We start from the raw sequence: 16,945 nt of genomic DNA, 5'->3' as shown, positions 1-16,945 counted from the left end.
ACGAGTTGGCCAAAACGTGGCGAAACAACAACTATGGAAGGCAGTAATTACTGGAGACAGTTAAGGGGCACCGCATTCTTATACCGTTGCGGTTAATCACCTGAAGAAGACCAGAGGGTAAGCTAGCCGAAACATGGTGCAACAACAGCAGTCTGCAAAAAAAATGAATACACAAATTATGGAGCCTCATGTCGAAGGAGTCCAAAAATAAAATAATATATAAAAAAAAAAAATTGTCATATTCACAGATTCTCTAACTACCCTTACAAGCACTGGAAAAAAAAAAAAAATGATCGAATCCCTAACCATTCAAGTCCTGAACAAAATCCATAAACTTGCAAATAACAAAGAAATAATTCTATGTTGCATACAGAGTCATGTCGGTCTAAATGGAAATGACAGAACTGACAAAGAAGCAAAAAGAAAAATCTTTAACAAAATACATGAACTACAAGCCTCAAATTTTAAAAAAAAATTGATCACCAACATATCGCAAGGAGAATGGAATCAATATGTAAACTATAAACTACAAAAAATAAAACCAAAAAAAAAGTTATATGAAACTGATTACACATAGGCCACACTCGTATAGCAAGGTGCCGAACTCCCATTGTACACAGCATGCCAGAAGAAACTAACCATCGAGCATATATGACTAGAGTGTGTTGACTTTTATTCCTTATCAAAAGAAATACTATCATGAATCCAGTCTTACAGATCTCTTTGACAACAAAGTAAAACCATCCAAAAATAACATACTTTTTGAAAGAGATAAACCTATTCACCAAAATATAAAACTCCCAAACTTAGTATGCACAATAACACCAAAATCATAATATTAAACCAGAACAACCAAACCAAGAACATAGCAACTCACACTGAACCGAATAAGCCACAACAAACTGTATACTACCCACCAAGACAACCAACTCGCTCAATAAACTAAAAATATTAAAACACAGAAACATACACAAAATATATATAATTTTTTTTTATTGGAATCCTTTTGAATTGAGTAATTTGTATATTTTTATTTTATTTTAATTTATTTGCGGACTGTTATCCTCTTCTTCATAATTGTTGTTTCATCATGTTTTTGACAACTTTTCCTTTGGCCTTCTTCAGGTGATTAATCGCGACAACTTAGGAATGCTGAGTCTCTTAACTGTATCTCTAGTAATTCCATAGTTGTTGTCTCGCCATGTTTTCGCTGATGCAACCAGATCAGGCTGTCGGAAGATAACTTTTTTTTTTTTTTTTTTTTTTTTTTTTTTACACAGTGATCACCACTTATCAAGGCCCGGAAGCCACTCAGGGATAAGGGTGACACAAATGCACCTACATTAACACCTTTCTGTTATTGTTTTTTCCTTTTTAATCTTTGCACAATTAAAGCATATTCTGCAAAGCCCAAAACAAAAATAGCCCTATCCCCCCCCCCCACATCCTTTTTTTTCTTTTCTGTTTGTCATTCCACCCCTACTTCCCTACTGGTTTCCTAACTTAAAAATACCAACCAAAATAATAAAAACAGCCAAACTAAAATCCATAAATAAATATTTCAAGAAACAAACAACTGGAGATAAAAAGTTTTTCCAATCAATCAGATTCCACTAGTCCCTGTCGGCAGGGCATCAGAATATGCCTCCCTGCAGAGAGTAGAAGTCCCTCAATAGGGCTACCTGTTGGCCGTAGGTAGCGACCCATAATACCATTAGGACAGGATCCTAGTGGTTGAGAGACTTGGAGGTCAGGTTTTAGTACCCCCACTTCCCAACACACCACTTCGGCCCTTACTAGGCTAGATGGGCGGTCGGAAGTGCCCAATCCGATAAATCGGCTGGTCACGTCAAGCCCCACCATATATTGCCCACCCCATAAACCTATCATTAACACAATATGCCTATCCCTTCCCAACAAATAACATCTACTTCCTAATATATGGCTGAGGGTCAATTGACGAAGTGAAATATCTGACATGGCTGCAAACCCTTTAAATTACTACGTATCCCAGAGTATCATCAAAGGAAAACAGGTGCTCATGAAAGATATCATGTAAATCGAGTATATAATTTTTGTATCCTTGTTGAGCCTGGGCGAATGGGTTCCCCCCAGGCACTTCCCATGTAGGGCTCCAAGGTGGGTGGGGAGCAAAGATGATGAAAAAAAAACAATCTTATTTGATTATGGCTTTTATTACCCCCCCCCCCAAAACCCCCAAAAAAAGCTTTTCAGATGTTTCCGACATTTCAAGTTCAGAGGATGAATAGAAATGCTCAAAGAACTCAATATTTTTAGTAATGGAAACACTTGAAAAAAATGAAATAAATAAAATTTCACCTTTTACAATGGAAAAAATTTTCTCTCAAAAAATAAAACCCAAAATGATAAAAAGATTGCAAAATAACACCATACTTATCGAATTGAAACAAAAAACACAAGCTAAAGAAATTCTCAAATGGCAAAAAAATGCACAATGATCCAACCCTCAAACTCAATGGCAAAAAAAATTGATATTACTGATCAATATAAATACCTAGGGATCATTTTTGACAAAAAATTAAATTTTATTCCCCATCTGAGATATTTAAAGCAGAAATGTCACAAAGCACTACAATTATTAAGAGTTGTCGCCAACACAGACTGGGGAACAGAACAACAAACTAAAACTATACAGGATTCTAATTCGTTCGAAACTGGATTATGGCTGTTTCATTTATGTGTCATCAAGGTCTTCCTACATAAATATTCTTGACCCCCATTCACCATGAGGGACTAAGACTAATCTTGGGAGCATATAGGACATCCCCTAAAGAAAGTCTATATGCAGAAGCCCACGAAGCATCCTTAAAGCTCAGACGGGAAAAACTTGGTTTACAATATTACTTGAAACTAAAGTCTTGCCCAACAAACCCTGCTTATCAATGTACCTTTGACCCCAAATATAGAAACCTATTTTACAGAAAAGGAAAAGCCATAAAAACCTTCGGACTTCGAATGGAAACAAGTATAGAAGAATCTCAAATTCCAATAACAAATATCCACCATTCTATAATATCCGAAAGCCCACCATGGACTATGAGACAACCAGATGTAATGCCCAACTTAAATGAAAAAAAAAAATCAAAAATAAATCCTGCCATATTTCAAGAAGAACGTGAAAATATCAAGCTATGCTACTCTGACTATACACGCATATACATAGATGGCTCGAAGGATAACGATAATTGGATGTGCAGCTACCTACAACAATACAACAATTAGCAAACGACTTCCGAACAAAGCCTCTATATTTAGTGCTGAAACCAGAGCCATAGATTTAGCACTAGATATCATTGCTGAGGAAAACTCAGAAAAATTCATTATATTCTCTGACTCTTTATCCGTTTTAACAGCTATAAAAAATAGAAAACAGGAGAACCCCATAATTATCAAACTCCTAAACAAAAAACATCTCATTACCGACCAAAAGAAAATAATATTCATCTGGATCCTTAGCCACATGGGAATCGGGGCAATGAAAGATCCAATGCTATGGCTAAGGAGGCAATGAAGTTGTACCTTGATGGGCACAGGATCCCATACACAGATATTAGACCCCTGATCAACAGCCATATACTTGGGAAATGGCAAAGTCAATGGAACGAAAACAAAAATAACAAATTATAAAATATAAAACCCACACTTGGAGAGTGGAGGCGGGATCATCAAAAAACAAACAGAAAACAAAATGTCATTTTAACAAGACTTAGAATAGGTCACACACACCTAACATATTCTTACCTCCTAAAAGGAGAAACTCCACCCCAATGCATTCCCTGTCAAGCACCACTTACTGTAAAACCAAACTCCTATCCTTACATCAACGCTCTGATCCCCATCTGGCATCAATTGGGATGGATGGCTCTCGTCTGGGAGAGGCCCCGTGTTTTGACAAGCTCCTGGGTTTGACCTTTACTCCTGATCTGAAATGGAACACGTACATCAAGTCTGTTGCCAAGGTCGCTGGAAAGATGGTGGGATCCTTCTACCGCTCCAGAAGATATCTCACTACTGATGCAATTCTCTATCTATATAAAAGCCAAGTACGTCCAAGGATGGAATACTGCTGCCATATCTGGGCAGGAGCTGCTAAAAACAGCCTATCCTACCTTGACAGAATACAAAATAGACTTTGTGGCTTAGTGGGGGATGCCCTTTTCTCTACCTTGCAACCTATCTCCCACAGAAGAGACGTTGCGAGCCTATCCTTGTTTTATCGTTATTTTCATGGCAGGTGCTCATCTGAACTCCAATCTCTGGACCCCCTCGCTAATCTTTCACGAAAAACACCCGTCTAGCCGAATCCACTGTGAAAATTTTCCCCCACTCTTTATCTGTGCCTAAATCAAAACGTGGATTCCATGAACAAAGCTTCTTTCTTAGAACTGCGCGCCTGTGGAACTCTGTTCCGTCTGCCTGCTTCCCACCTGACTACAACTTGGATGTGTTCAAGTCCAACGTTAACAAATTCCTAATGAACCACCCCCTTAAGTAAACACTTCATCAAATCTCCACACTAACGTAATGTACTTGCAATAACCCTTATCCCTGAGTGGCTTCCGGGCCTTGATAAGTGGTGACCACTGTGTAAAAAAAAAAAAAAATCTACTAACTGAATGCATAGATCTTTCACAAATTAGAAAAAAACACTACAAAGAAATAGATCTTCAAAAAATCTTCAAAAAGAACAACACCAGAAAAAATCTTATCTTACATTAAAGAAATAGGACTCTTCCAAAAAATATAACCCCAAAAAACCTTATACTCTGCAAAAACAAAAACAACCTGCCTTTTCACACTTTTCCATCCTCCTATTTTCGCCTTCTCTTTCTATCCCCCCCCCCCACTTTCTGGCTGGTTTTTTAACTCAAAATGTACCAATCAATAATACTGTAACCATTTTCCCCCTCCCATTGCAAAACCCAATCATATCCTGCAAAACAGAGAACTGATAAAATCCACTATAAAACAACTAAATCAAAAGCTACAAACTAACGATTGAAAATACAAGGAGCTTGAAGAATAAAAATCTCATAAAATAACTGGATACAACATCGAATACTATTCCCAAAATAACTGGATTCGGCATTTTAAATAACCCAGACAGAGTTGATATGCTGTAAAACAACCAACCAACCAACCAATCACCACGTTTTGGCCAACTAAACTACTGGCCTGCTTTGGGTAGGATTGAAACCACTGTTTTCAGACAATGCTTACTTGAATCGTAGAGATTCAATGTCTTTATCCACTACACCATGAGCTTCAAAAGGTGATCAAGGTTGGATATTTATGTATTTACTGGTTTTGTTTTTAATTTCTTACATTAGCACATAGCTGTGTGTGTATATATATATATATATGTGTGTATGTATGTGTTTGTATATACATTATGTATATTTAGGCAGTATTTTTTTATTTAAGCAAACATGAAAATATATATATATATATATATATATATATATATATATATATAAATAAAAAGAAAATGATATAATGTAGTGCAATTGTATCCTTTATTTGTCAGGCTCTGCAAGAATTGGAACAGCAATACCAATCGGCACAAATCCAACTGGAAGATAAAATCCGATCTTTTGAAGAAGAGCGAGATGCAGAATTGGAAAAAATTGAGTACGAAAGATTTAAACTCCAAGAACTGGAAAACCAGGAACGGTAAACTTTTTTTTTTTTTTTTAACTTTTATTCAAAAACTTAGTTTAATATGCATATAATTTTAGATGATATTATAATTTCAGATGAGGAATTTGTTAGTGTGCTTTGCAATTTATTATCTTGAATTTAATTTGATGTATCTTTATTTATTGTGAAATTAACTTACTCCTCCGTTTTTTATATCATATTCATAATTCAAAATTGGCAACAAATCCCTGGAGAATATGGACCACTTCCCATAGCTTGGATGTCAGCGATGGATGATGAAGTCCAATACTGCTTAAAATGTGTTGAAGCCACCTGTGGTCGTCTTCAAACCTGTACGTTTCCAGACAGACATCCAAAATGGCTGTATACAAAGTTGTCGTGCTCCCAACGCTTCTCTACGCCTCAGGGACCTGGATGACGAACCATTGATACCTTAAAGTGCTGGAGAAGTTCCATCAATGCTGCTTGTAGAGCATTCTGAACATCTCCTGGGAGAGCTATTATACCAAACTCAGTGTCTTCCAGGAGGTCAACACCACCAGCATTGGGAACCAGTTGAGGTGGTCTGGCCATGTTATCAGGATGTTGGATTCACGGCTACCGAAGCAACTCTTCTATGGACAACCAAAAAAAGAAAAGTGCACTCAAGACGGCCAGAAGAAACAATATAAGGATCTCCTGAAACAAACCTGAAAAAGTGTGGCATCAGTACATACACATAGGAGACCCAGGCCAAGGACAGGTAAACCTGGTGGCAGATCATCGCCAAACAGTCACTTTCGAGGTCAACCAACATACAGAGCTCAAGAAGAGAAGGAGGGAATGAAGAATGCTCGCAAGCCAACGTTGTCGGCCACCTAGGTACACAACCCAGAACACAACTCCCATCCTCACTGCTGATGGGTTGCCAAAAGAAAGAGAGAATTCAAAAATATAATTTTCTCCTCCAAGCACAAGTAACATATTTGTTTTTAGTCCTACATATTACATATCGTAAAACTTGATTAGTCTTTTATTTCTCTGTGTGTATCGCATATCTGGTATATATAACCAAGATTTTAAATGTAAATGTGTGTGTTTTTTTTTTTTTTCTATATTTACTTGCAATCAGGTTTCAAATTTGTGTTTCATTTTTTTATTGCCTACTAAAAAAGGCAATTCTTTTAAAACTCTTTCTGAGATTGTATTAAGCACTGTATACTTGAAGCTATTAGTATAGTTACATATATATATATATATATATATATATATATATATATATATATATATATAGAATCAGTTTAGAATATATATATTATTATTATTATTATTATTATTATTAGAGGGTATACCCATCCCAAGATGGGTCCATAATAATGATATGCAGTTCTAACTTAAATTGAACGTATCAAAACTTTATATATGCTTCTTTGGTGCCACTAGATCAGGCTGTCTGGAGATACTAACCTCCTGACTTCAAATGTACCAAACATTGATGTTATTGTTTTTTTTCCTTGCCTTTTACAAAACTCGATCATGTTATGCAAAATCAAAGCCAAAAACAACAATTTTCTTCTACAAATCAAACACCATGAATAAATATTTGAAGATATAAAGAACTTGAAGCATAAAACCCTTTTTTTCCAAAATTACTGGATTTGCTATTAAATAACCCGGAAAACAAAACAACCCTCTCCACAACCATCCAAGTCTGGGTATGATACAAAATGGTCACCAATGCTGAGGTTCCAAGTTTAGCAGAGTATGGAATCATTTCTTGGTTAAACCAACATATAAGCTGTAGTTAGAATGGTGATATGGACGTCACAACTGAATGAGAAATGTGGGGTTGAATCTTTTGCTGGTCAGAATCTGATCCAGTTCGTCAAGCACCAGCAGAAAGTCAAGATCAGATGTGATAGGAAAAAATTAAATCCTGCTGCCTGTGACAAAAGATGGGTCAGAATAGCGAGCTGATGGGTACGAAGAGGTGCCAAGTTAGAGTTTGTGTTCCCCACCTAAGCATGGCATGCACAGTTCCAGGTCTTGTTGGTCTCCAGATGGCTTAAGTGTCTAGATTGTTCTTAGCAAGCTGAGTGAATACCTCCGTTCATACTTGATAGGAAATCTCCAAACTTTCTTCTTTTGTCCCCGGCCATCTCATCTTGGAGCAACATCATATGCTCCCCCAACTCCCCCTCTCCAGTTTTCTTTAATCCCGTCTAGAATTCAGGCCCATTTAGAGATTGACCTGCTTGTTTTCAGGGTCCCTCCCCAACAAGCTGGAAAACAGTGGGAAGTCTACCATCTAGAGAGGGTTGAGAGCGTCTTACTAACATTTTTTTTTACCCCCCCCTCCCCACGCTAATGAAAAATCAATAACTCGACTTTTATAGACTTTTATTTTTACATATAATATATTTTATAGATATTTTATATATAACATATTTTATAGATATTTTATATATAATATATTTTATAGATATTTTATATGTAATATATTTTATAGATATTTTATATATAATATATTTTATAGATATTTTACATATAATATATTTTATAGATATTTTATATATAATATATTTTATAGATATTTTACATATATATTTTATAGATATTTTACATATATATTTTATAGATATTTTACATATAATATATTTTATAGATATTTTACATGTAATATATTTTATAGATATTTTACATGTAATATATTTTATAGATATTTTACATGTAATATATTTTATAGATATTTTACATGTAATATATTTTATAGATATTTTATAAGATATTTTATAGATATTTTATAGATATTTTATAATATATTTTATAGATATTTTACATATAATATATACATATATTTTATTATAAAAACAAAAACATTTGATTTGGGAATCTTAAGTAATCCTAACCCCAAACTGTGTTTTCGGAATTATGGTGAATGAAAACTCTAACTAGGATTAGCGTAGATTAACTAAAGGTACAGTGACAAGGAAGACCAAAAATCCTCCCTCCCTAATTTTTTAATGGCCTTGTGCCTAATCTTTTGTTGTGTATAATTTCTACAGAATAAAAAATATATAGTTCAAAGCATTTTTTTTTTTTTTTTCCTATGCTAAAACGTGAAAATCGAGATTACATTACTGAAGTTATGGGATTAAAAGAAACTTTTTAATTTCAACTTTCATAATTATGAAAATGTTTTTGATATTCCGAATGGGATTTCTTTTAACATTGGGTTAAGTGTTTCAACGCTGATGAAATAAAAAAAAATTCTTTCAGGATTAACGCTTTGGTCGAGCAGGAAGTGAAACGACGTCTTTTTGAAGAGAAAGTTGAAAGAGAAAAACAGCGACGCATTGAAAAGGAACACGAGAAGAAAGAACGAGACGACGAAATCTCACGCATTCGGATGATTCACAATCGAGAATTAAAGCAACTCAAGGCTAAATATGAACGAAAGTAAGTCAGCAATTATTTTCTTTCTTTCTTCTACATTGATTTCGTTCATGTAACAATTTCCGAAGTAATTTTTATAGCCGTGTTAAACCACATGCAACATGTTTGTTAGCTATATTATATTTCTGTATGTCTTTGCATTTAAGATTTTCTCAGAAACTACTAAGCCAATTTTAAATTTAAACTCGGATGATAAGGTGCAGAGAACTAAGTATTATGGTATCCATTCAATGCGCAGTTAATAGGAATTAATGTGGCTTAGTATTTAATGCAAAAATTAAATTTGATTATATTCGACCATCAATTTGGTACAGTGTAATCCGGATATAAGAAACACGAATATAAGAAAAACGGATATAAGAGATTTTCTCTGGTCTCAAATAAAAGCCTGTGTTAATGAACAGTGTGACCCGGATATAAGAAATTTGCAAACAAATCTCCAGAGAAAGAGAAGTCTCTTATATCCGGGTTACACTACATAAAGAATTCCTTCTAAAGCAACACTTTATGACTTTTGCTTCTTTTATTTTGTCCTTTAGTCCTCACATTCCAGGAGCGATATTTCTGACAAAGAGGGAACAACTACTGTTTTCTAGATCAAAATCTATTCCGTTTAACTAACACTTATTGTTGGCAAGTTTTGAACTTTGAAGTAGTAGTTCTTTTTTTGTTTTTTTTTTTAGCTTCTTATATTTAGTGGCTTCACACCTTGTCTGAAGTCAAGTATGAATATATAATTTCTTAACTTTGACCTTGGTTAATGAAGCAGTAGCAGCCAGCAGGTGTCTGCTGTTCTTGTTGAGTCGTTGTTGTGTATCGTGCGTTTCATGTCGGTTGTGCATGTGCAGATTCGATGTTATCCACACTTTGTCGATTTTGTTTTGTTCTGCACACGTTATTCTTGTTGGGCATCTTTCGTTCATTTTGAATAAATCAGATTATTATTGTTGGCATTCGTTTCCTCAATATCTTTCTAGTTTGAATTCTTTTTTAGAAAGTCATTGGGTGCTTATTGGAAATTTGCTAAGTGATTTGTGAGTTTGTTTGTTTTTTGTTTTTTTTTGTAGACATGTTCTTGTTTGTCGCATGCAGAAGCAAAGATGACCAGAGGATAACAGATCCTGATGTTGATTCCTCTTGGATTTCATCAGAACCTTGTTAGCCAGGTAGCTCTGACACTATCATACTCCTCAATTAAGGTGAGGTGGCAGGTGATAATAATAATGGATGCCTAAATTACTAAATCCTTGTTAGTCGACAAATTGCCATCATCCCTACCATGGTAAGGAAGAGTTGGACTATGCCGTTGTTGTGGAGCAATGTGACTGGTTGGGATTAGCTGTTTGTAGTTGGTTTGGACAAATTCGGAAGATCCGACATGAAATGGCCAGGGTAAAGACAGGGTCTACTGAGAATGTGTCCAGAAGTGGTGGTTCAGCTGGAGGGCGGTGGATGTGAGGACAATCATAGACGGTATGTTCTACAGTCTCGTTCCTCACACCACACTTCATACAGATGATGTTGATTGGTCAATTGATTTTTGCGAACCAGTACCTCAATTCCGAGTTGTCCTATTTATAGATGACTTAGTGTCACCTGCTTCTTTTTTTTCTGCAAGACTGCATTGTCATAGCCATCAAACATAACTTACATAAATCAACATTTACTTTTCCATCACCCTGTAACGTGAAAGAAGAAAAAGGAAGTGAAAAATGCTAACACACTAGCTGTCACAGCCACAAAGATTTATAATATGATGGGTCGAAATAACTTTTTTTAAACGCACATTGAGGTTGCTAAGCATATGACTTGCAAAAAGTGACTCTTCTTTGCAAGAAATGGCCCAGTTCACCCAGACAGAATTAATCTTTTTGGCGAATATTTTACATATTTTTCGTCCGAGAGATTGATCTTTCTAACGATTCCAATTTTGTCATGGTCCGATGCATCTGTCAGAAGTTTTTGGCGGACATACAAACACACATTTTCCCTTTTATATCTTAGATTTACAGAAGATAGCTGAAAATAAGTTGGATTTTTAAATGTTGCATAAACTTTTCGGGTCATTTATTTGACAACTTTGCTTCGACTGGATGTTTAAATTATTTGTCATTTATCAAACTAAGCATGTTTACTATATTTTTCCTTCAGTGATGGTCCGCCTTCTTCAGGAGTGACCCCTACCAGATCCAATCCTTATGCAACTGTCATGGTAAGTTTTCATCCATTTTCATTAATGACGTCTTAAGCGAATAATTAAGTTGTTTTTTTTTTCTCCAAGTGAAACTTTCATTTCGGTACAGCTAAGACGATGAATTATTTGCAACCAAATATATTTTAATCAACTTGAAGTGTTGATATTAAAGTTTGCCTTTAAATACTGTTAAATATCCGTGCAAAAAAAAAAAGTTTTTCTTCAGCTTACAATGTTCTCGGCACGCGCAAAAACGAAAATCCTTTTTCTTTTCCTGTTTCGACGTTCGTAGAAAATCCGTATTTCTTTCTTTCTATAAACATGCAAATCAACCATACGTTTAAAAGTCAAAAAAAAAGAATGTCCTCATCAATGAAAGAAATACTGGCTTTTTATATTTGCTCAAATTCGTCCACGTCTTAATTTGCATATGTTTTTTTGTTTCCTATCGGTCAGGTTTCGAGTTCGATGATCAGTGACGTTTTTATGTTACGCATATGACACCCTTGGATGTTTGTTTGCAAGACCGTTGTTACACAACTGTGGATGTTCATCCGTCAGAATGACAAGGACGATCTGATTATCCTGTGGAGATGATGGATGACACATGCTAAATTGTGAAGCAAGGGTTGCACAATCACTAACTGCTCCTCTCCTGAGTTTGCACTGCTTGATTCCAGTGACAAAGAGAAATCCGGAATGATTGGAAACAATGCCGAGATAAACGGAGAGAACATACAACACCTGGTATTCCCTAACGGTCACCCATTTTAGTACTGACCAGGTTCAATGTAGCTTACCTTTGTTGATCTAACTAGAACCTGTGTTTCTACGTGATTATGCTTTATATTAATAAACAATACAAAACAGGAAACCAAAACCGCATCACGATGTTTGAAAATGTGCCTACATTACAATTAATTACAAGGCAATGGCAGAATCGTTAGAAAATGACCTCCAGACCGTAGTGTAATGGGGTCGCAAATGGATGGTAACATTTAATGCTAGTAACACTAAGCTGCTCTCCTTCAACAATTACAATATAAAGAACTTGAAGCATAAAAAAACACTGGATTTTGGCATCGAATAACATGAAAAGTGTTGATATGCTATAAAACAAAACAACTAAACCAACCAGTAACATTTCCACACAGACAATATCGAATGAATGCCAATAGTATACCATAAAAAATGATAAAAACGATTTTTATTTGTAGAAAAAATTGAAAATTCTCAATTGTTTCTACAAATAAAAATCACATACTTTGAAGGAACTTATTTGGGAACAAGTCTGCAAAATGGCGGGGAAAAGGGAAGAGTGCAAATGATCTATATTTTATTTCTCTTTGTTTGTTCCACTTTTTTTTTTTTCTTTGTGGAAACTACCGTATGATCTGGTTGAAATTTTGTACGGACATTTGTAAAGGCACAGCGAACTAAGTATTATGATATCCGTTTGATGCACAGTTAGGGGTTAATAGAGATTAGTATTTAATATCGCATGGAGGAGATTGAATGGCTTTAGGAATGCAATCAGAACAGGGGTTTTAGAAAGAGGTTTCCTGGGAAAATACCTTCTGAAATGTGCATATGACACTGGGTGAAGCTAATATGTAAGAAATGTATGGAAATAATGTTGGATGAATGGCGATGGAAAGTTTCTGCGAAAATAGACTGGAGGAAAAAACATCTTTATGGGATGATGCAAATGTTTAATTTTTTTTTTCTTTTTTTTCTTTTTCTTTGTTTTTATCATTTTTTTTTTTTTTTTTTACTTGATTTTTGTATTTATTTTTTTCTTCTGACATGAATTGACATTTGTCCATTCCAGTCTCCAGATACACTTACCAGTTCTAACTTGGAACTTAGAAGAAACAAATATGTGAGTCGCTTTGCACAAGAATTTCTTTTGGGCAATTTTGACTGGCACCTTTTTCTCCATTTCTTTTTCTGTTTTTTTTTTCTTCTTTCTTTTTACTTTTTCTTTTTGTTATTTTTCTCCTATATTTTTTTATTTCTTTCATTTTTACTTTTCTTTTATTTTCTTTTTTATTTAATTATTTTTTTTGCTTTATTTTTGTCCTTTTTCCTTTTCATCTAATAATTATTTTTTTCTTTTTGCTTTATTCTGCTTAATAACTTGCCAGCACTTGCCAAAACTAAATATACTAACAAATGTGTTCTGTTTGTTCTAATGAGTTTTAAGGAAAATATATTCTTTTGGGACATTGCATCAAAATTCACCATTTCCTCCCAATTTCCTTCATGACCGTCAATAGTCATAGCAGTTATTGTACTAAAGAGTCTGCAACTGGAACTAGCTCCTATCCTAACAAGGTTATTCAACTTTGTTAATTTATCCAGTATTAAAAAATACTAGAGATCAGTTTCCTGCATCTCAAGACGGTCTCCTGTGCATCCTGAGAAAGTTGCTCAAATCTGTGATAAATAAAGAAGTTTGTATAATTTGGACTACTATTCTGATTTTCAGTGTTATTTTTACAATATCCACAACGACCTGTGGCATAGCAAATAAAATCCAGTTGTAAGTTACCCTCTTTTACAGATTGAAGGGGTGGACAGCACTCCAAAAATACAATTAGAAATTACTTAGAACTTCTACATGGCTGACAGAATGAGAGCATGCGACTCTCATGGATTAAGGCATATAGAAATCCTGTGTAGATTCCCAAGTTCGACAGATTCACAAAAATTCAATAGCATAAATTATTCACCATCTCGGCAAAACCAATCTACATGATGACAAGCAATATGGATTTTGTCCTGCAAAATCAACAACTGACGTGCTGATTGTAATATCACACAGGATCAGTGAATCAGTGAGAGTTTTGATATATCAAACGCCTTTGATAGGGTTTGGCACAAAGGTTTACATCACAGGCTATACTGTAAAGTATATATATTAATACCATAGTACCTTTGACGTACGTACATACATGTGTCACAGTTTCCAGATAAATTATTCGATCATGCAATCCTATTAAAAAGGAGGATAGAATATGATAACATACTACGAACATTAATTTATAAATCATGCAATCCTATTAAAAAGGAGGATAGAATATGATAACATACTACGAACATTAAATTATAAATACGCTAATTTAACGTTCGTAGTTATCAGTTTCTATCTTGCTTTTTCATAAATAGGATTGCCCGATTACTGAAGACACAGTGTAACAAAAAATGTCGCTTTTGGGCCATACGTGGAACTAAAATGTCTTCTTGGTCTTTTAGCTAGGATCCAAGGGTAGTATCTGTTCTATCTAAAGATGGTATAATGATATTGTTGGGTTTCCATTTACACCGGGCATCCATACAATGCAAAGATGTCAGACTTCTATGAGGATATTGGAGATAAACCGTAATGACCAGATATATTCTGGCACTACATTAACCATATTACGTAGATACTTTTACAGTTTTAACAAAAGGGCTACAATAATATCCCGAAGTTCTCCATTTATACTGAACATCCACAGAGTGCCCAGCAGCAATATATGAAAGATGCCGCTTCAGAATTTCTACAGGTCCAGCTTGTGTGTAATCTAAAGTTTCCTTTCATTTGCTCCAGGGAGGGGGGTGGGGGGTTAACATCACTGTTCAATATCACTGCATTGTATTTGGACTAATTTGTTCATTTTTGTAAAAAGTAAAATTTTTAATGAGAAAATAATTACAAACCATATTAGAAGCCATTTTGAATGTTTAATATGGTGATTGTCTTGTTTAAAATTGTGCTGAAAATGTATTTCTTATGTTTAAATTGCTTACTTATGCATTATAGTTGACGGAGGGGGAGGGGGGTATAAATATAATGAAAGTACCAACTTTGGAAATCAAAGCAAAAATCACTTGCCTCAAAAACGCTCACGTGTCTATGCATCTTGTAGGGTTTAGTTGCTGAAAAATAGCAAAATAAAACAATGTCAATGTTCAGTTGATTTTATCTTAATAGTCATGTGAATTCTCACTGATCATAGGCAAATTAGTTGAACTTGGGCTGCATATAAACAAACAGTTTGAAGAACAGAGTTTGTTTTTGAGTGCAAATTATGCACACATGCTACATTGAGGTGTGACGCATTGTTTGAAGAACACATTCAATTTAAAAGTTGGTGTGAATTACAGCATCAGTAAAAAGGAGTTCTGTCATTTAGAACATTGAAATACGAAAAAGTTTTTAGAATATGGATCTAATTCGTACATATTTCGACATTCCAAAATCGATAATTTTATTTTTCCACGCACAAAAAATTCAACCATAATACATCACTAAGTTAACTAATCATTGGTTCTTTGTCTTTTCATCTAACCATTTATGTTGCTTTGTATTTTCTTATTCTAAATACTTCCTCAATATAAAACTAACAAAAATTTGATTTAACAAAAACAAGACAAGTATTTTTTTCCTTTTTGGTCCCCCGATTTATCGGAGAGGGACTTATGTTTTCAGTGGCTTCCGTGCATCCGTTAGTCCGAACTATTGCCAGATAACCGTCCATTAGTTTTTTTGAAATTTTGCCACAAATTGTATTTCATTAAATAGATGTGCATAGTAAAAACATTTTTTTACAAAAATTCTCGTTGCACCCTCAGGGGCTCAAAAGTGGTAAGAAATGGCACGTTTTGCCCCATAGCTTTTGATCCATCCATTAGATTTTTTTTAAACTTGACCAAAATGTGGAGCCCATTGTTCTTACTATAAATCCAGTATTGGTGACCCTGGCAAAATTCTGGTTCCCGTCCCCGGGGACTTTTAGTATTAAAAACATCTCTTTTTGTGGCTCTTTTTTCATATTTCTCAACAAAAACTTGATATGTCTGACTATATAGTGTTTTTTCATGGTGGTCAACTGAAATATACATGTGTTAAGGCCTGAAACTGCACCGTTATCCATTTACACTGAGATTCGGTATCCCCAGGGTCTCGAAAGGTAAAAAATGACCCAAAATGGCCAAAAATGACACTTTGCCCCATAGCGTTTGATCTATTCATTAGATTTTCCTGAAACTTGGCCAAAATGTGGAGGCTATTGTTTTTAACATAAATTCAGTATGGATGACTCTGACAAAATTTTGGTTCGCATCCCTCTGGGACTTTTAGGGCTAAAAAAAAAAAATTGCCTTTTTGGAGCTCTTTTTTCATATTACTCAAGAACTTGATATGTATGTCTAATATAGTAGTTTTCTATGATGCTGAATTCAAATATACATGTCTTAAGGCGTGAAACTGCATCGTTTGTCCGTTTCCACTGAGATTCGGCATTCCTAGAAGGTCAAAAGGGGTCACAAATGCCCCAAAATTGCAAAAAAAAAAAAAATTACACTTTTTACCCCATAACTTTTGCTCCATCCATTAGATTTTTCTAAAACTTGGCGAAGATGTGAAAGCAACATTGGTCCTTCACACTTCTCACATTCATCATTTCTTCACTATTTTTTTGTGGCATCATCTCGCATGCTGCACAAGAGGGGGACCATGCACGCGCGGCTTGTTACTTAATTTTAGCTTTTAATATTCTGTTTAATAATTTATTCTGTTTAACATTATTTAACGTTCTGTTTAACATTATTTAACGTTCTGTTTAA

General features: G+C 34.7%; 1 protein-coding gene across 3 annotated transcripts in view; it reads left to right on the top strand.

The window, feature by feature from the left end:
• The window catches only part of LOC145256352 (kinesin-like protein KIF16B), a 173,920-nt gene that overhangs the window by 141,468 nt on the left and 15,507 nt on the right, over positions 1-16,945 (top strand). For 2 of the 3 annotated variants that reach the window (XM_080115169.1, XM_080115171.1), the window contains 4 exons: positions 5,570-5,715; positions 8,962-9,141; positions 11,290-11,350; positions 13,164-13,214. In XM_080115169.1, coding sequence (XP_079971295.1) covers positions 5,570-5,715; positions 8,962-9,141; positions 11,290-11,350; positions 13,164-13,214 — 438 coding nt within the window. The remainder of the gene's footprint in view (positions 1-5,569; positions 5,716-8,961; positions 9,142-11,289; positions 11,351-13,163; positions 13,215-16,945) is intronic. The other variant, XM_080115170.1, reaches the window with a different exon arrangement.

This window comes from Euprymna scolopes, chromosome 32 (assembly GCF_053919585.1).
Source record: "Euprymna scolopes isolate OS-2025 chromosome 32, ASM5391958v1, whole genome shotgun sequence".
NCBI classification, from domain to species: Eukaryota; Metazoa; Mollusca; class Cephalopoda; order Sepiida; family Sepiolidae; genus Euprymna; species Euprymna scolopes.
Note: the sequence above shows the minus strand (reverse complement) of the source record. Positions and strands in the feature narration are given on the sequence as shown.